The 23,880-nt window shown below is 36.5% G+C and overlaps 1 protein-coding gene across 1 annotated transcript in view; it reads left to right on the top strand.

The window, feature by feature from the left end:
• The window catches only part of VAV3 (vav 3 guanine nucleotide exchange factor), a 194,038-nt gene that overhangs the window by 70,579 nt on the left and 99,579 nt on the right, over positions 1 to 23,880 (top strand). The window contains exon 7 of the mRNA XM_010006784.1: positions 12 to 116. Coding sequence (XP_010005086.1) covers positions 12 to 116 — 105 coding nt within the window. The remainder of the gene's footprint in view (positions 1 to 11; positions 117 to 23,880) is intronic.

Below are 23,880 nucleotides of genomic sequence, written 5' to 3'. Positions count from 1 at the left end.
TTCTTTGCTAGAAAAATATAAGGACTTTTCTTTCGGCATGTTGTGAAATATTTGGGATGAAGAAAAGTGAACTCTTTGAAGCATTTGATTTGTTTGATGTGAGAGATTTTGGAAAGGTAAGGATCCTTTTAATTGTATCCTGAGTAAAACCTGTGTTCTGCTGCTTGAGTATGGAAGACTTTTATAGTAGATATGGTGTAGAAGCTGTGACAATTAAGTGAACACTCATTAGTACAAAAACATTGACAAAACATTAAGAAAGCAAAGGAATTAAATTTACATTGGAGTGGCTAAAAATGGCAGAGAAAATTGGATAGTAAAGTTCTGTAGGTGTGAAATGCATAGATAAACTAAAAATCTGATTTAAAGATGCTGAGTTAAAGGTAAATGTGTGATGATAACAAGCTGTGGGTGAGTGCTGTCTGGTGAAATCACTTTTGACACAAATGATGTGGAATCAGAAACCCGGGATCTATACATTATAAGACCACATGGAAGAGAGTGTGTTTATTTTCTCTGAAGTGCTTGAAATTCTCCCATATGTCTGCCCTTGCAACTAATTTTTTACAATTAGTTTTCAAATCTGTTTTTTTTTTTTTTCTATACTGCTGTCAAGCTCAGATACAGCTATGGTAGGTTAATGTGACTATTTTAATTTACACAGCCTGAAGTATATTCTCTAAGCCAATTATTAGTTATTCTACATGTAAAAGTTTTTTCCAGTCTATTGTTCAGAACCTCCTACATATCTGTTTGATCTGTCCTTACCAGCATATGTTCAGTTCACCTTCAGTTTCTGCTTTTTACTCATAGGGTATCATTACCCTAATTTCACAGGAAAATGTCTAAAAATGGCCTGAAGTAGCACAAAAAATAGTTATTTATTCAAATGTAGTATATTTCAAGCATTATTCCTATTTTAAGGAGATAATAATTTTACTAATTTTTATACACTGCTTTTTTTATAAGAAGATAGAAATGTAAAGATGATGTAAAATTGCAAGTGTGAATCAGGGCTGCAATATAACTGTTTGAAATGGTTCAATGATTACTGTTTACCAAAATATCAGTTCTTTTTCTGAACCTTTTATCTGGTTTTAAGGTCTTTGAGTATAAAATTAGGTAAGCTTGATAGTAATAATTTTTCTTTCATTATGCTCAACATCTTTCGCCCTCAGAAATCGTATTTAAAACTAAGCTTTTGTTAAAATATAGGCTGTTTTACAAATGCAATGTATTTCTTATTAAAAATGAGATTTGTCTTTATTTTGATTGTGAAAGTAGTAGAGGAAGTAAAATTGTTTGGTTTGTTGTGTTTTTGTGCTAGCAATATCTTAAGGTATTTCATAAGTCAAGTATCTTAATGGTTGCTTAAATCTCTGATACCAATGCACATAATTTTTATAGTATTGCATATTCTAATTAATTACTGAGAGTTTCACATTTCATGCCACATAATCATAACCAGTTTTTTTTTTAATGAAGTCTAATTTTTGAAGAATCACTTTGCAGTACAAGTTATTACTGTTTCTTTGTTGAATACCCAGAAAATGAGTTTTGGATTAGGGCTGAATTTAACCTAACAAATATGTTTCTGGCACTATTCAATTGTCATTAAAACAGAATTTATTTTAGAACATGACTTCATGTAAGTAGAAATATTGGTTAAAACCCTCAAAACAACTATCTTCCATCTATGATATTTAGTATTGCATTTCTCTTCCCAAAGTACAACTAAATCCAAGGACAGGGATTTTATTTTACCTGTCTGGTTACCACAGCATAGCACAAACTGACTTATTATTCCTGGTGCTGATATTTGTTATGGTGACAGTTCTTTACAATGAATTGTTTCTCTAGTTCTGATCTCTTTAGGGGCCTTTGCCAACTTTCTTGGAAAGCTACCAGTGAAAATGCAGTGAGGACCTGGAAAGGTGCAGGTGTGCAGGATTTATTCTTGAGGCTCACGATGTGTGCAGTAACAGCTGCTTGTGCAGAGGTGGAGACGCTGAACTGAACAAGCCTGTGCAATCCTTGGAATGGCTGTGTAGGGCAGGATGTTAGGTGCATAATGGATCTGCTGTTCAGCTGTTTCCTTTGCGTGCTTGTGTGGAAGTTTGCCATGCACAAGTGGAGGCTGTGAGATGCGGTGTTTAGGTAGACGGATCTGTCTTTTACTGACCTCTGCAAATGAGCATGTAGTCAGTTTCCTACAGCGGCTGGTGAACTTGATGCCATTAAGAAACTGGAGGGGGGGAAAGTTACAACTGTATTAAAATGTATAGCCAACTAAGTTATTTCTGTGATTTGAAGCATATTGTTTGTACAGTTATCTGAGAATATATGTGGAGTGGCATGGGATTTCAGTTGCATATCTGACAATGTATTTATTATCTTGCGAATTCTGATTGTTAGTAGCAGCAGTGATAATAAGAAACCTTGTATTTTTAAAGTTATTTGCTTCTCAACTTTCCCCTTAATCTTTTTTCCTATGAAAAACAACTCCAGTATAGTCCTATGTCTCTAGCCAGCATGAACTTGTTTTATATACAAAAGGCCAAAAAAACCCAAGCTGCAGATTTTTTTTGCCTCTGCAGCCAAGTCATTCTGCTGCTTCTAAAATAATTTTTAACTGTTCTCTGTAAACGTGTACAAAATATATATGATCTTAAAATTATTACAGGCACAAAAAGGATAATGTGGTGTAGAAACACTTGGTTTTCCAAATTGCTGTCTAGATGGGTGATGGAATGAGAGCGTGCAATATCTGTAGTTTAAGGCATGTTATTGGAAGCTGTCTTGAGAAGTTGGCAAGTAGTGTTGATAGTGGTGAGATCTAAATAAACTGTAGCTGAGGTGACTCTGTAAGCCTTATATATCCAGTATTTTTAAATGCTTCATTTGTATGTACAAAGAAATGATTTGTTGTTGTATGATGAAATGTTGTGCTTGATGTGACAGATTTCAATGACTTTTGAAGCATGCTAATGGAGGGAACACGAGAAATGTGTCAGGTGTCAATGAACAATATACCTTCAAGGTAATAAGCTTGAAGGGAAAAATTAAATGAGGGAGATCTACTGACAGATCTTGTGTGTGGTGTTTTTTTGTTTGGTTGTTTTTCTTTTTTAAATATTTTGGTGTTTTAAAGTTCTTTAAAGAAAATGACTACAAACCCCTGTGCATGGTTCTACCATGCAGCTGTACACTGGCTGTGTAGTCATAAGATTTAACAGCCTTGTGAAATAATGGTTACAAAATGCTTCATGTAATGCTGAAATGTGCATTTAACAGTCAGGCGTAAATGAGCTGTTTTCAGGTACTTTGACATAATGCATGAAAATTTGACCTAAACTTTGTGCTCCAGTTGGCAGAGGCTCTTTGATCTCTTAGTGATTCAAGAAAAAGATGGGTGTATGTGGTGTAGATGGGAATTAGAGGTGAAGCTGAGGTAGCAGAATGTTAATAGTAAGAGAATTTAAAGAAACAAGAGAGCAGGTAACCCCACGAGTATGTTTTGATGCATACATTCTGTATACACATTGGCATCAGATGTTAAAAGGTGAGGGTTTCCTTCTCTTTCAAGTATAATAGCACAGATTTTCTTATTTTTAGACTGTCTGTGCTTGAAAAAAGAGGGGCTATATTACACAGAAATAGGAAGGTTCTTAAATCATGCTTTCTAAAACTACATTAAGCCTGTTTTTCCTTGAGTTCCATAGTGTTCACTGATTCCCACTCACTCACCTTTCTATCGGTAAATTTAATTGTTGCTGCATTAAGTTCCTGACTGAGCATGAATTGCCCTCCCACGCACATGGGGTGCCAGACTGTGTTTTCATTACGAATTCCATGCTGGAGAGTCATTTTTCACTAGTGTAGGGTTGTCAGGTTCTTCCTTTCTACCTGTGTGCCAGAATCAACAAATGATGTTGATACTTGTTCTTTCAGCTCTGTGAGCCTTGCACACTTCTCAAGCTGCAGTCTTTGCTGTTTGGTATGCCACAACAAGTTGTTCCTATTCTCTGAAGGAGGTTTGCAACTAATGCATTAGAGAAATGGGAATCTGAGGATTAGTTCCAGCGCTTGTTGATGTCAATAGATGCTTGCTGGCCCAAGGGTGTTTGAGCACCTGTGGGGGAAATGGTATCCAGATATTGTCAGAGAAAGAACTTTGTGTACTCTGCTTTAAACATTCTAAGCAATATATAACTGACCACAGAGTGTTTTCTATGATATAACTGATCTAACATGAACATACAGGTAGACACCTTAGTAGGGGATTCTGCAACAGATGTGTAGAAATAGCATACAGTATTCAATAATTACTTAAAAAAATAAACAAGGGGATCAAATAATCAGCTGCTACGAGTGAAGAAAGTACCTAATTGTTTAAAAGCATATAACATAATGTCTAGTGTAGCTAACTCTCCAGTGACACTTAAAAAGCTAGTTCATGTAAAAGCAAGCAACCGGTGTGGAAATACTGAGTGCATATACTAAGGTCATGCAGTTTGTGGTAATTTTATTCACTCTTTGTGCAAAGGAAATCCGGGGGAAGATGAAGCAGAAAGTCATGCTGAAGTTGAGGGTCCTGATGTGTTAGTATTCCCTCAGGTTTAACAGATTCCAGGAAGGTCAGGCAGATGTGCGTGAGATACATGCACCAAAATTAACACAAAAAAGAGCAACAGTTGTTATAAAAAGTTGTATCTCTTTCCAGGAAAAAAGAGGATGAAAAATGTTTGAGATCGTCAGTAAAACTGGAGCAGTTGAAATTAGCCTCAGTTGTGTTTAACTTTTTATTTGGCTGATTAAATGATTGAGGTAATAGAGAAAAATGAGCACTTGTGCTAATGAAGTTGTGTTAAAACTGCAGAACATTGGGGAACATGCCAAGACATTATGGCAGATTTTTGTAAAGATATTAAATTGGAGAAAGAGAAATTAACTTGTAAAAGCAAGACTATCATTAAAACTGAGCTCTGTATCTTCATTCTCCGAGCTCTTTAGGTGGTAGGATTAAAAAGAAAAAAAAGCTTAGTGGTTTGCTCAAGAAACTAGCTGTGCAATTGCTCTTAGGAGTAGCATCTTAATATTTTCAAGTGTTTTGGTGAGATGGACTAGTTTGTGATGAATGACACTTGAACTCCTTCAAGGTGTACCTGTCAGTGTGGGAGAATGAAGAAAGAGAGGACACTGATAGGTTTAACTTCCTTTTATAGGGAAATGCTTTGGACAAAATGAGCTAGAAAAAACTAGGCTGTTGCAAGACTGCTGAAATGCTTGGCATGTGTGGAAGACCTTATTTGTTAGATATTATTTCTGTTTATATATATATTTACATAAACGTCAAGCTCTCTGTAGCCTCCCTAAATCCTCCCTTGAATCTTAAAAAAATTTACTTCCAGCCCCAAAGAACATAAATCATAGTTGTAAGAAAAATGATGAGGTAGGTGAATGAAATGGATGAATAATAAGCCACTTGTCTGAAAAGTCTTGGAAAACTTATCAAAACAGATTACTATGGTGTGACAGTGGAAAGCATTGCAAACACTAGATAAATTTAGTGTACTTATCTATAATAATTGGTTGCAGTGATAGTTACTGAAGTGTCTGTACAAATTGCTAGGCGTTTAACTTCATTAAATCTAAAACCATTAGCATGAGGTTATAGCTTCTGTCTGAGCATATCTACTTAGGACTGAAGATTACAGGATCGTCTTGAGTGTTCTTGTGACAGAATGCTGGTGGACTATCACCTCACAGGCTTTTCCAAATCAATCTTAGATTTTTTCTAAGTTTGTAATGATGTCTCAAGTTAATAATGTTTGCTTTCAGTTGATTAAAATGGTAATGATAATATCTGATTTTGACCACATCACAAAGTATTGAACATTCCACAAGTATTTGATCATTTAATGAAAAATTCTCATCCAGGGAGTGTTTAGGATATTTTGGAGGTATCAGAAGACTTTGAGTCCTTATATAATGTAGACTTCTGTTCAGTTTTTCAGCAAATGTGAACATGTTTAGAAAGTCAAAGTTAATGAGAAACTGCTAATATGAAAGCATAAAACTGAGTTTCTGAGGATGTTTCTCTGTTGTTAGGATGACCTTGTCTAAATGTTAGGTATATCTGATTCATGTATCCTGGAGATGCAGAACTTGGCATTGAATGAGCATGTACTTGTCTTTGAGGTGGAAGTAGTTTTGGAGTAAGAGGATAACTGGAGTTTAGTAGGTTTAACAGGGCTTAAGACTTACTTCTTCTCACACATTTATGTATAGAAATGTTTTTAAAACTTATTTTTAAACAGAAAATTCATTGCCTGCAGTACTTGCAATATGAGCACTTCAGTAACCAAAAGATGAGGGTGAAACTGACAACTAAACCCAGAACTTCCTGTATTTATAAATATTGATCAAAGTAACACAAATATAAGCTAAAAATAAATGAGTGAGGCAATAAATGGGAGACTAAGAGTTTGGAGTCTTCTTTTTGTGACAGTGAAATTGCTCACCCTCTAAGATGCGCAGGAAATGTTTGTTTTTCCAAACTCTTGCAAATCCTAGAGGCTTCTAAAGAGGAAAAGCATGACAGTTTTCTGTTAACATAGTTCATAGGTGGAAGAGGGGTGGAAGAGGAGAAGATGAAATATAGTTTGTAGAAGCTGTTCCATGTCCTCTTATGCTTGCAGCATAGTTAATTTATAGGAGAATCCCTCTCCCACTTTGGCCTAGATTCTCCTGCTTGCTACCTGGGTTTTCTGCTTGTTCTTTGTCTGCTCTAGGATTTTGAGATTCAAATGATGTGACATAAAGTAGATTCAAATGGCAGAAAATTATAATGTCTCTGGGAGCAAGTAATATAGGGCTATTGCAGTTACCCGGGTCTGTTGGTCATTCTGATATTTCCATTTACCACATGGAATGGGCTTGACATTAGCCTAAAATGTCTGATGCAAATTGTGTTTGAATTTCACATCTCATTAAAGATGCAAGATTGCTTTTTTCCACTGAACTCACAAAGGCTCGGTCCTCGATTTTTGGACCAAAGCACTTCTGTTTTTGCTATCAATGGTGCAAATTAAGCATTCAAGTCAGAGATTGAAGTAGGGCACAGTTGTAGAGTGAAAGGATTTTGAATTTTTACTCACTTAATGATCTGCTGCTTTATTTGAGCTGGGGAATGTTTGCTTTCAGTTGATACTCATCATGTCTGCTTGTAGTTATTAGATCCTGAGTAAAAAAAAATACCATCACTGTTGCAATAAAGGAGTTTTTTTTATTTTTTCTCACCTGTTTTGTTCCTGTTAATTCTATTTTATATTTTAGGAGTGATGAAATGAAAGAAAGAGAAACTGATGTCACTACATGGTTGCAGCTCTGACAAAGACCATCCATTGCACATCAGCTTTTTATTTCCCTAACCAAGAATTGGGTAGTTTGTCCTAGCTTCCTAACTGATTTCCTACAGCCTAATAGGGAAGACTTGTTCAGAGCGATGAGATCTAAGGCTTATAGCAAAGTTAAATTAACATCTGTGGCAACATTTGCTATTTTACTATTAGCATTTATTGCCACACACACTACCTGGATGTTTCCCTATTTTAATTAATTTTACCTCATGGCAGTCTCAGACTGGATTTTGCATTGAGTTTAGAGCTTGTTTTGTGAGAGTGTATGTTTTCAAAGTGCTCTCCATTTCAGATCTAAATCTGTGTTCTCTATATATTGATTTTCCGTAACAGTGCATTCTGAAACAGTCAACTGCGCATCCTTTTTTAGACCATGAGAAGAGACTTGCTTGTGCAAGTCATGTTCAGGCTTTGCTTTGTCTTCTTTGCTTAGATTTATATTAATATTTCTAGGCAGAGAATGTAATGAGTGGTTTGGACTGCACTTTATTTGCTTTTAACAGTCGTATTCAAATCTAATGTTTCATTAAGTCATGTGTGGACTCAAGTATATTAATTTTACATGGTTGAGAGGTTGTTTTGAACACTTAGCTACCAGCTTTGGTTAGGGTATTTAAATATAAGCAGGTCAAGGACAGCCTGTGTGCTTGTGTGCTGTTTTGAAACAGTACAGATTTTTTTTTAATTCTCCAGATTTTTAGGTAATAGGTAACAGCAGACTGTACAAGGGGCATTTGTGTTGATGCACTTTAGCATGCTTATTTAGCATGTAAAATGTGGTTTACTATTATTTTTGAAAAATGCATATGCCACCTCATTTCTTTGGATTTAAGAAATGTATCTTAATGATTTGTTAATGCTGTTCTTACTATGAGTATTCAATGGCTTCTTTAATATGTGGCTTATCACTTCTTGTATTTCTTGGGCCTTTATTCTCCTTCCTTGATTTTATTTGTCTCTGCTTGTTTTTCTTCTACGTATTTTCTAGTTTTGAATATCTGAATCAACCCATTTTCCATATTCCAGTTCTACTATTCTACTTGAGAATTTTAGCAAAGGGTAGAGGAGAGAATGTGAGAAGATCTTTGATTAAAAATAAAATAAAATCTGTCTCATATTCAAGATACATTAGGGTGCTAATTAAAAATAATACTAAAGTGGGCACCCTGTTTAAAATGGGAAATAATTTTATGTAGTGTCTATGTAAGAAAACATCAAATTTCTTACATCCTTGAAGGGTTTTGATTACAACAAATGTAGCTTAATTACTATGATACTAGTAAACTGTGTTCTTGCTCATGGAAAGGGATGTTTCTCCATGCCTGGCCCTTTGTCTGGGCAAGAGACTAACACAAGAAACACTACGAATTACCTATAACGTATTTTTGCACTATCATCTGTTTGTTACTCTTTTCTGCAGCTCACTTGGAATCTTAGCTGACTGCATTAGGAGGTAGAAAAGCAGAAACAAAAAGCATATTAAAAATAAGCAACTTGAAATAGCTATTGTTCTCTGTATTGCTTTTTGTTGTATGCATTAATGATGACAGTTACCTTGATACATTATCTACGCATAGTTTAAAAAATAATAAAATTTGAGACTTTCTTTGTTCCATTCCAATATAAAAAAAGTTCAAGTGTAATTACTAGGTTTGTTTTTTTGTTCCCCTCTTTTCCTTGGAATCATTTCAAATATCTAAACTTCTCTTTTACTGAAGATATCTTCTAGCCTCTCTCTCTCTCTCTCTCTTTATAAATGTGAGTTTAAAAGACTATTGAAGGCTGTCTATGCTAACTCTCCACTAGAGAGACTTGGGCCACTTGTGAACTCTACTTGGAGAGGTACAAGATGCAAGATAGGGAAATGGTGGCTTAAACTGTCACTTAAGCAGTGTTGGGCTTTCCTGTGAAGAGTTAGTCAAGCAAGTTGTAGGTGTTGTCCAAGACCATCTGCTAATGGGCTTGTGGGGCCAAACCTGGGCGATGTTGATATGCTGGTGATTTTTCTGCTCAGGGTGTAGAGCCTTCCTGTCTTTGTGCTGGCAAGGGGGAGAGACCACCTGTTAGTTGCATATGGCTGGTAGTTCTCTGTAAAGCAGAAGTATACTCAAGTGAGAAGTCCCAAAAAACAATCATGTCTTTTCCAAGACTAGTTGCTGCTTCTTTGTAAATGTTAATAATTCAGGGTTTGTACAGCCTGAAGAGTGCTTTGATAGTTAGGTGGTAATTTCATTCACTGCTTTTTCTCTTCAATTTTCAGCAGCAGGAAACAACGTTTGAGTATTTCATAAAAAGGGAATAGGTAGAAGTTAATGAGAAATGTTTACAAAATGTGTTAGAGGGCTTTTACTTGCTGATGACAAGTCTAGAGAGGTGTTTGCTAATAAAGAATTGTGTTCTGCTTTTTTTTCATTCTGACACAGTGATTGTGTTATGAATAAATGTCAGATGCACAGCCACTGCATGACTTTGAAAAAGATGGATACTTGAAATAGCTTGGTAATAGAAAAATAAGCCAGAAGACCGTATTTCAACATAGTTATAAATCTGAAAAGCTTATGTTGTTTGTAGGTGATTGAGATTATAAATCCTATCTTGCTGGAAAAATTAATGCATCTTTCTCTGCAAACACTAAGTGTATTTAGGGAGGTGGCTTTTTCTTCTGGTTAAAACATGTTACAGCAGAAATGATGTATCCTAAATGTTTTTAACTGTGAAGCATGACCTGAGATTTATTTGGACAAGTCTATTAAACAGATTGTTCGCATTTTCATGGCTTTCTGCACGAGATTTTGAAGTTAAAATGTTAGTGGTTGAAAATGGAGGATTTAATTTGCAAAATAACCATTCAATAATTACATAATTCAGTGTAAAATGTGATCATGAATGTATTAGCTGATAAACTTGGGAACCTGTTTAAAACTGGTCATATATAATGACAGTTGCTAAGTAGAAAGTAATAGTATAGAATAAATTAGAAGTATTATCAAATAAAATTAATAACAAAAGTGAAATTTCACACTTTAGCTACTGCTAACCAGTACAAGTAAACAAGTTTTTAGACTTCTCCCAATTACAGTTTTAAACTGTGATAAGCCAGCATAGTTCTGAAGAGTTGCTTATGAAGAGTCTTTGATATGAAATAGCAACATAGGTGCACTGCACAAGGTAGTGTGGTGCTGAGGAAGCTGGCAAAAAATATATTATTTGAATTTTTGGAAGGTGCTATATCAAGCGCGTTTTATATGCACATGTTAACATTAATAAAATACCCAGATTAAACAGAGTTGCATTTAGGTCTGAATATATTTTTAATGGAAACCTATTTTGTTCTCTGAAAATGTAAGGGATGCTTGACAGAACTACTTAAGAAAATCAGTTGAAGACTAGTTCTCATAAATATATTCTCCAAAAATCAACTTTAAGGTGCTGAAAGGCTCAAAGTGTTTCTAAAATAGAACTGGTTTGAGAAAGAATACCAGTGACAATCTGGAAGTGCATGATATGTGTTTCCTGCAGTGGATAATTGATACTAAGAAGTTCAGTGCATGGTGTGATCCAGATTTTACCAAAATACATAAATGACTTACAGGAGGATTTACTGCTATGCCCTTCCAGAGGAGTAGAGCAAAAACATGATTGTAGGTCATGGTTAGGTTGGGGAGTTTTCCACAATTTCCCTTTCAGCCTTCCTGGGGGTAAGATGTTGTCTGAAACTCACAGTGCAGTGTAAAGCATCAAGCAGAGATGCTTTTGATCTTGCAGTGAGTCAGTAAAATACTAGGTAGCCTTTTCCTCCCCTGGTGCTAGGTGAAAAAGGGAATAATCTTCCTGAATGGTGTGAGGTGTAGCAGTAGCTGTGTGCTCTCTGACTGCTGTACCTGAATGTACCTTGGTTGTCGCTTCTGGGTTTGGGGAGATGACTAGGAGGTGACAATACCCAGCACCTCACAGAAGATTTGCAATGTAAAACATAACATTAGGAAAGGAAACAATGCCAATGACAGCCACTGTCCAAGCAGTTGGCTCTCCTTGTTGTCTAAATATTATTACTATCAAAGTCCTGATAAGAGGTTGTAGTTTGCATGTGGTGTGATGGTCCCAAACAAAGTATTCTTGCCTTGAAAAGCTGTCCCTTCAAAAGCAATGGAACAAATAGTTGAGGCCATAGTTTTATTTATTTATTTATTTTAAACCTGCAACTTTTCTTTTAAATGCTTTTCTCACTTGGCTAGATAATGAGTAAGAAATTTGATTGCTGTTTGAAAGAAATGACTAGCCAGGAATAGCTATGCATGTGTCTCTTGAGATCAGTTTCTTTTGCATATAAGGTATTTTCCTTGGCTTTTGCAATTTCTTATTATTTAACCTTTTGATCACCAGTGGTTTATTTGAAAAGTACAAAATATGTAGACATCTTTTTAGATTTAAGCACTTGTATATAATGCCAGCCTATCTTGAAACTTATTTTAGTATGCTAAATATTGTTAAGTGACATAGTTCTGGGTTTATTTTGAGATGGACTTTTAATGTATTTTTGACTTCAGAAGAGGATGACCTCCCTTAGAGTTTTTAGGTAGCTAAAAAGAAAGGCTGGCCGACCTGAGTACCCTGCATAGTGTGTCATCTGTGGGACTGATGACAGTCTGTGTAATCTGTGAGAAACAATCTAGGTGTTAGAAAAGAGCCTTGTTGTGAGTCTTAAAATATTAGCTCAGTGGAGTTAATGAAAGTTCTTAAACCACCTGATTAGAAACGTCGTCATACCATTTTCAAACTGATGAGGTCTACATTTTTGTATATGCTAACTTGGAGGCTAGATGAGGACTTGATAAAAGATGTTTTCTTTACAGTTGCATATTTTGTGGCAAAAAATGTTTCAAAGCATGATTATGATATTTTAATTAGAAAACAAACAGGTTTTTCCTGGCCAAATGAGTACAAGGCTGCTTGAAATTAGTATAAGTATTTTTTATTTATGTTATTAAGACACTTTAGCATGTGGTTTGGGATTGGAAAAAGTGGGTTCTAGACTAGGCATTTGATTTTAAATAAATAAAAATTCCTATATTGTCTTACTTTCTACAGATATTTTTCTTACAAAATTAAAATGGAATGTGGATAAGATTTTTATTTTTTTTTCAGAACATAGGAAAGACAAAGTAATTTTCTAGCAAGCATTAGATAATATAATACAAAACTTAGTGAAAGAGCTCAAATAGTAGGAACTTAAGCATAACATGCACTTTGATTTTGAACTTTTACAGAATAATTCACATTTACATTTCATTTTTTGTTGGAAATTTGCCACCCATAGGTGGGTGGCATAAATTTGGCATGTGTAGGAGCCACAATCAGACTGATTTTACATCTTACTTTTGTATGTATTATTAATTAGAGTAACCATTGGTTCAACAGGTAAGCATGCTGCTGCTGGATGTGGGATTAAATGGGAGCACATGAGAATGTCTCTATTCAAATTGTGGAGCTTTTAAATGGTTCCTTATGTCTGTTTCTTTTGTGAAAGTGAGTAATCCACCTGTGCCTGAAATAGTCTCCTAAACACTAGGAAAAGGTGCTGCTTACAAACTTTGCATTAACAAAGCAGTAACATACCAAGTAGTAGCACGTGTCTCCCCCATGAAACAAGTTCAGAAGTGTGGGACATGTATAGGATAAAATGGTTTCATGCTTTCATATTTAGAGTTTCCCTGGGATTTCTTAAAATGAATTAATATTAAGGCTATATAGATGGTATTTTAGTGGTTCTTATTAAAGTGAAGAGGAAGGATTCTGAGGGATGAGACATGGCGAAGTAGTAAAGTGGAAGAGCAGATACAGCAGACTGCTCTGACTGTTTGCTCCTGCAGGCTCTGCCCTGCAGAGATTCTCTTTTCCTTCCTCCATTCTTGGCTTTTGGTGCTAGTTTGTGTTCTCCCTTGCTCTAATCTTACACCTGAAGAATACATAATCTCTATCACCATTTCTACTTAATCATGCTCTCATCACATAAAGTTTAAACTCATTTTCCCTGGTTAGTTACTATTTGCTGTTCATCACTGCCTTGTCTCCTTCACTGCCTTCATTCTTAGCTTTGCTTATCTCTTTGCTTTGCAGTCTGGTGTACACTCCTCTCCCTAATGGGCATTTTGGGCCTTTTCCATTTCTGCATTTCAGGTTTGTTTCTGTAGTTTTGTTTTGTCTCTTGTTTTTTGCTGCGAGACCGGTCCTGTTATTTAAATAGATCCTGAAATGTTTTTTCCTAACAGGTAAAGTACTCGCTACTTGCAGAGGGAGAGCTCTAGTTCTATTGGAAATCCTGCAATTCAACTTCTTTTCCTCTTATATGTTTGTTAGAACTTAGTACAAGGGTGTCTTCTCTCATTTTGGTTGTGTAAAGAAGTTTTCAAGTGTGGTTTTGCTTGCTGTTTCTTGCAACCGGTTCAGAGCATATTTTTATATGTTGAATAGCACAGCAAGGTAAATGTTTGGTGTTGACTGGCACCAACAAACCTCTGGAAAGGGAAATTCATGGCACTGATGTTCTGATAAAGTTTTATGTCCTCTGCCTAAACTAAAAAGAACCCCAAAGCTCTTGAAGTTGCATTGAAAGAACTTAAAATTTTGACACAAACTAGTTGTTCAATAAATTCACCCTAATTTTTTTAAATTTGCAAGCCATAAAATATGTTTACTTCCATTTGGAATGACTCAAAAGGATGTTTTAATCAGATTTTTCTTGGACTATGCTTCTCTCTCAATTTTTAAGAGCTGACATTAAAAATTTTTATGTTATGCAATAGTGGGGTGCTTAGGACAGATCATTAATGTACTGATGTCTGTAACAAATATAGACCAATGTATACATATATGAACTACTGTGATCTCTCAAGGGGTCAGAAATTTAGTCTTGCATCAGATTTACTTTTCTTGAGTTTCTTAGAGTTAATTTATTGAATTCTAAGATAGAGTAACTGATTCATTATTGAAAACTAAGTTAGAGGACATGGAATCCAAGAAAAGGTTTTAGCTTTCCATTTCTAATCAGAACTAACAAATGTGGAAAAAAACTGCTCCTGGTGTTTGAATACAGAAAATTGAACTTGTGCCATAGAAAATAAGGCAATAAAAAGTACCTGAGTGATCGCACTTTTAAGAAGCCTGGATTATGAATTCTAGAAGCTGATCAAGATCTTCCCAGGGAAAACGCTACCTAGAGCAAGAGTCTTCTGGCAACTCATAGCTTTGGGCTGAACGAAGAGGGCAATGCAAGGCAGGGAAGTGTGGTGTGCTCTGTGGTAAGCTTTTGCTTTTATGGGGCGTGTCTGCCTGTGTGTGTGCTTGCAGAAGCAGAGACTCCATGTAGTGCTGGCAGTCTGAGTTTTCTGAAGTGTATAGTAGAAAAAAAGCATGAAAAGTGGGGGTGGGGAATGGGAGTGTGTGTTGAAATTAGACACAAAATTAATGATGTACCACCTTTTGTTAGTGTAAAACTTCCATCTCAAGTTAGGCTGCAGGGCCATTGCAGTGACTTGAGTTACTTAAGTTCTCCCTTTGCATGGAGAAGACAACAGTTTGGCTGTTCAAACCCTGAAGTTGTGATGGGAAGAACCTGGCGTTTTTCACTCGCGCTGCTGGTCCGAGTACGTTCTGCTGCAGCAGCTCCCACCAGCGCCTGCTGCCCTTCTCTGTGCTGCTCTTGCTTCTCTTTTGTCCACTACCAAGTGTCTGGGCAGCACTGGGGGCTGGAGATGTGCAGGAGAGTCTCATCAAGTTAGTAAGTGTTACTGTTCAGGGCCCATATGTTTTCAAATCTCTGCCTAGTTCAGGGAAGACAAACAGAGTGCTTAAGGTATTTGCTCTTTTTTGCAGAAGCTAGTTGGAATTCTACAGCATTGGTTGTTTTTTAAATTATTTTTTTTTGTAGATACAGCTTGACACAAAAAGGCAGGTCTCTATCTCCTAATGTTGAAGTAGGTAGAGTATGTGGAAGTAAGCCAACTGGGAATGTACCCTGGATGTTCCTGGTTATGGTTGAAAGAAAAATAAATGTTTTATTTAGGAGCATGAAATAAGAGTTAGTGAGCATGAGCTTTTTTTTTTTTTTTTTTCTAGGAGGTATATTTTTTTCTGGGAGACATGAAAGATTTTTTTTTTATGTTGCTCTGTTGAGAAAGAAAATCCAAAACGTTTTCAAGTGGTTTACCAGAAATAGGAAGTGAAGATGAAGCCAGGTGCTGGTTTGGAGGCAGCTGTTTTCATAACCATTTGAGAGAAAATATTGCTTTTGCCAAACAAAAATAACAAAAACTCATTAAGAATTTGAGCTGCCTTCTATGCTAAGTCATGAAATTGTTAAAAAAAAAAAAAGTCAGTCCACTAATATAATGAAAAATATACCCTTCAATTGATAGTAGCTAGTAGATGAAGCTACTCACCTAAACTTACTAACATTAGATCTTGTTTTGCTATTTGTGTGACACTGAAAATTATTTGCTCAGAAACAGTGAAACTGATTGTTTACATAGTTATGGGATCAAACAAACTTATGTTTCCTGGCATGCTTGCAAGTGCAGAGCTCTGGGTATGCAGGGGAATTCGGCTATAAATTTGTTTCATAATGTCAGGTAAAATGTTAAAAGGAAAGTAACAGAGTAACACAATGCATTGTGACTTGGTACTATTGTATCAAAGCTGCTTGGCTGATAACAAAGAATCTGACAGCCTCAGATGGCTAGAAATTGATCCACATTAGTTGACTTGGCAGGCTTAATTCTTAAGGGAAAAACCCCCTTGCCGTGAAGCCTCTCTCAGTCAGAGGAACTGTGAACTAGCAAGGCAGCGAATTCTGTCAGAAGCCCTTTTTCCTTGTCTGCTCTGTTAGACATGGATAAGTTTCAGTAGGTCTCAGTAGGCCAAGTGGTGCATGTTCAGAATGTCACAGACAGTGGGATAAATAAGTACATCAGGAATAAAAAATCCACTGAAAAAGTAAACTTCTGCTATAGCCTGACCTGTCTTATAGGTGTGTAGCACTAGATTTTGTCCAAGAACTAAACCTTCACCTTAATATAAAATAACTATAATTTGCTGTAATGCAGGTCTTAAAAACTTTTCCCCATAGTCTACAGTACAAGTGATACAAATAAGAGTGATTTTCATGGTTGTTGTTCTTGACCAGCAGTAATAACTTTTGAAAAGTTAACTCTTGACTTCAGAGCAGATGCTGATGTCTGCACCTTATACTGTCTGACCCACATACTTCACAAAATCTACCTTCTGAGTGGCTGTGCATGCTGCATGTACCTCAGCTACAGTGATAAAAGTAATTAATAAGGTTCATGTGGATTTTTTTGTTTCTTTTTGTGGAAAACATGAACCATCTTTTTTGGAAACAAATGACCGCTGAGGGAACTGTGACATTCTTTGTTCTCATTTTAGATTTCAATTGCTTTTCAGGTTTTGTTTCAGTTTTCTTGTTTCCTGGTTATTGAGATGATGTTTTTGTCATCGCAACTCCTTTCAGAAACCGACAGCATTAGTTTCCTAGAATGGTATTTTTCCTCTTCCTCCCGTGCCCTGTCCTCTCTCCTTGAACTTTCTTTCTTGTATCTTTCTCCAGTTGACATCTCTCATCTTTACCAAAATTTCTGTCTGTTCAAAGACACCAACTTCACTGCTGTTAGAAAATTACATTTCATGCATCTGCCTCAATTGGGTATTGCTTTATTTCATTGTTTTTGCTGCACTCTCATCTCTGAAGCTGCTATTTTTGGTATGAATGCAGCAAGGGAATTTCTGTGCAGTTGGAAATATCTGTGAGCAGTAAAATTAGTCTTTGCCAAATGAAAAGAGAGACAGTTTTAAGAAATACTGTAGTTACTGTGTGTTGAAAACTACAAGCACTAATGCTTAACAACTTAAGATTTTTGGCATTTATTTTGTTATCCAAAAGGCTACTCTGCTCTTATAAGGAACTGAGAAAGCCCAAATTGCACAAGCAGCACACTTCTGTTAATCTCTTGGTTCGTTTTGTCCGAAAGGCCGAGAGACTCTCCCCAAAGCATGCACGGGGAGGGAGTTCTAGCAGTCGCTTCCTGTCTGCAGCTTGTGGTTTGGGTTCTGTGAATACCTTCCAGCCCTCAGCATGCCATCAGGGGATTTAAATTTAGAGTTGGTTGGTTTTTTTTAACATGTTGCTGAAAGAACAACCACCTTACTTTAAGCACCACTGTGACAGAAACAGAGCACTTGAATATTGCAGATAATGGCATGAGTGCAGACTGCCTTCAAGCATACTATCCTTGTAAGAGATGGTGAATTCAATAGGATTTTGTACCTGCTGATGCATTTATTACATTTCAGGTCTTACATGGAGAGCAAAGGAATATAAAAAGATCTGCTTAGGACAGTACTGCAAAACCTAGACACTATTAAATCATTCTAGTTCCCCTCATAATAAACTTTATCATGAGAACCTATATATAACCTATACCTACAAACAGCATCTTCCAACTGTATTTTGCTTTGAACAAGTGCTCGTTTTCAATACTTGGTAAACACTATTGATGATACCACAGTTTTCTACCATATTTTGTAAGTGTCATAACACTACACAGTCAAGGACAAACACCTTTCTCCTGAATTTTGAACAGCACATTTTAATGTAATCAATCTTTCTCCTAAATTTAAGCATCCATTTTATACTATTTAATGACATAACAGTGAAACTATCAAGGGTGTTCAGATTTTTAACAGGTTTTTTTTTAAACAGGAATGGGGAAAAAAGAAATCAATACTGTGTGTTTTTCAAGCTGAATTTCTGTTCACACTGTTCTTAGTGCAACCACCAATTTGTACACTATGTATTCATTTTGGGTGCTCTTGACCTTGGATTGTTATAATTAGCATACAAACGTTTTAGAAGGAAGCTACTGCTTTCATATTCATTATTGATTGCTTCTCAAGTATCATTTTAGGTACACACCTTGGAGTTTAAGTGACATGTGGTTTCTTCACTTCCACTTATTATTTTACCTTAACATTAAAACAGACTTCTATTCAATTTTGCTATTAGCAAAAAGGATATTCAGAGGAGACTGAGCAATGGAGCTTCCCCTCCCCTCTTCTGCTACAAGCAGAGGAGGACCTTCCTCTTCCTGTCTTGAGCAAACCAGTCATTCTCATGCCTCTCCATTTTCTGAACTGATTTTAACCAAACACTAAAAATTCAGCAGTTGTGTGGCTTTGCTGTATGGTACCAAGTCACAGTAGAACTGAGAACTGAATTTGCTCCAGTAACCATTACTGAGGATAAAGATATTTATTAGAGCTAAACACACACTATATGTACCCTCATTCTCTGTGAGAAGAAAATTTCCCTTGCTACAGTGGGTAGGGCAAAGGGAAGTGAGCTGTTCTCTTCGATGAAATTACCCTTCAGCTACTCACAGTGGCTTACAAAAGCCCAAGGCTATCTTCAAACCTCATGCTCTAGAGATCTCTCTTCTGTACCAGAAGAGACCAGGGATTGAATCGGTCCATCAGAAAAGCATTGCACTTACTTTCAACACTAAAAGAAGATAAATACTACACATGATGACGTAACTGACTTTTACTCTCTCTGCCTTCTACTCCTATTTTAAAAATAATCTTTTTTATATAGGATAAAAAAGGATACATGAGAAGACATCCTGTAATGGGAATGGTAATACTATACACTTCTATTACAGAAACCTGAAAAGAACAGAGGTTTCATTTTCTCCATAATCATCTGTTAATTTAGACTAAAAAAACTAAGAACTATTAACTATAGTTATAGTTTAGTTTATAGTTATAGTTTAATGATTAAAACTGTGCCACTGTAGTGAAGAAAAACAAAGAAAAAAGATCTATGTCACATTGTTTGTACCTAATTCTCCTTGAGCTGGATCCTTATACTGAAATTACAAAATGAAAGAGAGAAGGCAAATTGCTATTTTATTTGCTACTGCTTCATTATTCTCACACTTTGTTCCCTTGAAGGTGCAGCAGCTTGCAGAGTGTACCATTATCTAGGTCTCTACCTTTTCCCTTAGAAAGATTACTGCACTTCCAAAAATGCCACTGCAGAATCATAGGAAAGCAGGATTCCTCCCTGATTGGTTTTTTTTTTTTTAATATTTGTACTTCATTATGGTAACCTATGAAATACAACCTCTGTACTAGTCAGTGTCTGACTGACAGCTTATAGTCTTAGCACTGACATTGATGCTGTCTTTATGCTGCCTATGACAAAATTAAGCCAGCCAGACTTCAGAGGTTACCATCTAAAAGAACAGTCAGTAGACAGAGGCAGTCAAACAAGACACTTAAGGGTAGTTCACTTAAAATTGCTATTTTTTTAATTTTATTTTTTATCTGAAAAACACATCTATGTAGAACTTTTTTTTTTTTTCCCCAAACCAGCCACCTATTAACATTGTAAAACACAAATGTATTTGAATAAATGCAAAACAAATAAAGTATTTGAGCATAAAGATAATTGCAGAAGATCAAAAACTCCTCATCTCCGTACTGGGCATAACATTCTATTAGGTGTTATGCCCATATTATTACAAAACTTAAAGAGACAAAAACTAAGAGCCAGAAATAACTCTGCATCCCTGGTCTGCCCTGCCACAAGTGCTTCTCCCCAGCCGGATATAAAATAGAGGTACTTGTTAGGCACTCTACGCTCTAGTTAAGGAAAACAATATTTGCTTTAACACTTCCTGTCATGGGGGGAAACAGTGGGTGGGGTATGCTCTTTATGGATGCTGTAATACAGATGTGGTGTTTCAGGCACTTTGTTTCTTTTACAGGACAAAAATGCTGAGTACTGTTTTGAAGAATGCTTCATTCTTCTGTAGTACTAATGATCTGAAGACACAGGGCAGCCAACATGTCTGACACTAAGCTAATAACTGTAGCACCAGACCTAAATTGCAGAGAGGATTCAAATTTCTTTATAATTTACCTAACAATGTTATGAGACTTCTAAAATATGTCCTTCTGATGAGGACTTGTTCTTCAGTTTTCATTTGTCTAGAGATTTAAAAGACAATGCCAAGTTTGAGTAGGTGATAGGGATCATGCTGTGTATTTTAGATGTAGATGCTGTGACAAATAAGACCAAACCACAGATAGCTATCACTAGCCATTTAGTCATATTTAACATTAAGATGTCGCTTGGGTTTTCACCGGAACTATTTGCTTCAGATTTCTGTCTCCTCTGCCTCATGCTCTTCATCTACTTGTTTCTGCCCTGCACTGAAGCTTGCTACTGTCTTAGCTGTGCTAACCCAACTGTTAGCATGATCTTCTCATGAATTAATGTCAGAGAATCGATACACAGAGGGAAAGGGAGAGACTGATTTCTTTAGGTGTTATTCTAGAGGATAGATGAGCTCCTCTGCTCACTTTCCAGCTCAGCCACACCAACAGGTATGCTAGCATGACGAAGGGGCAGCAAGTTCTGACATTAATATTGCCTCTTAGAGTACACAGATCTATACCTTACTTTTATTCCATAGGGTTTATAGGCCTTTCCAAATATTTTGTCTGGAATCATGCATAATAGCGTTTGTGAAATGACATGGAACTGAACACATCTGGGATTGATAACATCTGGTTATGAAACTTTTGTGTGAGCCTGATTATTCATGACAAAACCAACAATATCACATAAAAGTTTACTTGAACTCTTCACATCAATGAGTTGGACATCTCAGTCCATTATGGTGTGTCAAAACCAAACACAATATCCAGAGTGTTATTTAGTCCCACTACAGTCAATCTTAGCAAAGACCTAACAGTGAAAAAATGCAAGATCATCTGCAGGTGAGCAAATGCACCTAGATAACTTGCTACTAGTAATGATGAAAACTATTCTTTGTCCTAGAAAAGAATAAGCTATCAGAACAGGCCATCCTTTATGAATATCAGACTCCTGCAGCTTCAGCAGTAAATGCACAATCGTTTTGGGGAGATAAAACTGGGGAAAAATAGATTGTAATGAATGGACCTTGTATAAGCACCCTGGTTTTATCTAACATACAATATGAAAGATAAGCCTTACATGATACCAGTGTTTTTCTAGTAGTTTCTCATTATGGTCTTATTGAAAGGCAATGTTTGTGGGAAAGATTAAATTTTCATGGGTTAAGTGCTGTGGGGGGGAAAAAAATAAAAAATGTATAAGCCTTTCTTCAGATCTGCAACAAAACACACTAACTTCACTATATGCACAAGTTGGGAGCCCATGTTCTGAAGTTATAGTCCATGTCAAACAGCAACCCAACTTGAGCTGTGCCTCTACCTTCTCCATACTTTATATCAAAATTCAAATCTTAAATGGACATCAGTTAAAATATACACAAGTTGATGAATGCTGCCTGTTGCTGTTGGAAACTACAGTTATGCTTTTATTTTACCTACTATCCTAGGGAAAAATTCTATGGATACTTTTATATGTTATGTAAATTTACGACATCAAGTTTTGTTTGGTATAATGTGAAAAGAAACAAAAACAGAACTCTTCAGTTTTGGAAATTTCTAACTTCATGTCAGATGTAAAAGGGTAAAATATACTCATTTTTCATCTATCATTTTGGACATTAGGTCATCTCTTCTTATCTTTCAGGGTGGTATTTTAAAATTATGTCCCTCTGTCTCTAGCTCTGCTTGCCTTCTTGCTGCCAAACTGCACTCCTTCCCACCTCTCCTATTTACCAGGCTTTGGAGAAAATGTTGCTTATTTCATAGCTTTTGATTTCCAAGGGATTTTGAAGCCCCAGCATTTTGCATCTCTGTAGTTACCTTATCTACAAACCTAAAGAGACAACACGCAGGAGGTGCTTTGTGGTTGGTTTTGTTTTTTTTTTTTTTGTTTTTTTTTTTTTTTTTGGTCTGAATTAAAACGTTTCCTGCCCTGGTTGGTTTTTTTTTTTTTTTTTTTTTTTTTTTTTTTTTTTTTTGGTCTGAATTAAAACGTTTCCTGCCCGTTTATCTGTGGAGACAATGGATACAAGATGCGCTTCCCTAGGGCAATGCATATATGGTATGGTATCTCCTACCCAGGCCGGAGAGCTTGCAGGTTTTGGTACCCGGAGCCAGCTCGGCGTCCCCCCCAAGAGGGCAGCACCTCTGAGGTTCCCTCCTGCAGTTGGGGCTTGGTATTCAGTGGAAACACGCTTTGGTTGCCAAAACTAGCTTTTACAGCAGTCGTGTTACCCTTGCTCCCTCTGCATAAAAGCATTTGACACCTAGTTTCAAAATGTTCTTCAGAGTTGCTGGCAGGCTCCTGTCAGTCACAAAAAACTTGGCTTGGGTTTGTGAATTTCTCTGCCACCGTTCCCTGGGGCATTTGGGGTGTTTTTCTTGCTGCTACTATGCCAGTGCTAAGCCTTGGTGGGGAGAGAATGGTGGAGTGCTGCTCAGGTGTGTTTCCTGAAGATGTAGTTCAGTGCAAATGGAAGAATGGACATGGACAATGAGAAGTGGCTGAGTTGGGGTAGCTGAAGGTGGTGTGAGGAAACACATCCTGCAACTGCTGATTTCCCCGTGGAAAGTCAATGTATTACTTCGCTTTGGATTGCAGCTATCAGTGCTGTATGCCTAAAGCTTGGATTTCATAAATGTGTAATAAAACCAGGTTGTTACATTTCTGCCTGTTGGAAGTCTGCAGGCTGTTGTGTTCCTAAGGACATGTTGCTGTGGATCCCAAAGCTGTAAATTGTCTTTCACATCTTTATGTCTGTACTGCTTCAGTACAATGTATGCCATGGTATTATTATGTAGAGGCATATTTGCAGAGCTGGCATTTAAAATTTCATGTTTGTTTTTAAGGGCCTGTTAGAGGTGTCAATATGTGAAACAAAAGGTTTGATTTTAGGCATCTCTTCCCCCTCCCCTCCTTCCCTTTTTAATGAGTTTTCATTCATTTTGCCTTTTTATAACAGCTCTTATCCTTTCTCCTTCCTTGGAGGCTTGTGATTTGATTAAAACTAACCTGAACCAACACAAAATGCTAACACTTAGGATACCAGAACAAGGCAGGTGGAGAGAAATAATTTTAATTGATGAACACCGTTTTCTTGTAATAATATGCTCATTAGATCAGCAGCTGTGTAGTCACCCTGGAGTTGTCTGGCTATACATACCCTTCTTCACATCTGTCACCCCAGTTAAATGCAAATGTAAATGTAACGGTTCCTAGAGGTCTTCTGGCTCAAAAGGTAATGCTGCATTATGGTAAAATATTAAGATATGTTTTCCCCCTGCATCTTCTGTGCTTGTTTAACTGCAGAGTAGCAAATGATAAACCTTCTTTCTTAATACAAATAATTTGAGAATATATTTATGTATAGCAGGTCCATCTTGCCTATGAGTGACATTCAAAATTATGATTGCTCTATATCTTTTGTCTTCCTCTCTCTCT

The sequence above is a fragment of the Chaetura pelagica genome, unplaced genomic scaffold (assembly GCF_000747805.2).
Source record: "Chaetura pelagica isolate M959 unplaced genomic scaffold, ChaPel_1.0 scaffold69, whole genome shotgun sequence".
In the NCBI taxonomy this organism is placed as follows: Eukaryota; Metazoa; Chordata; class Aves; order Apodiformes; family Apodidae; genus Chaetura; species Chaetura pelagica.
The sequence above is the reverse complement of the archived record's forward strand: the minus strand, read 5'-3'. Positions and strand labels throughout refer to the sequence as shown.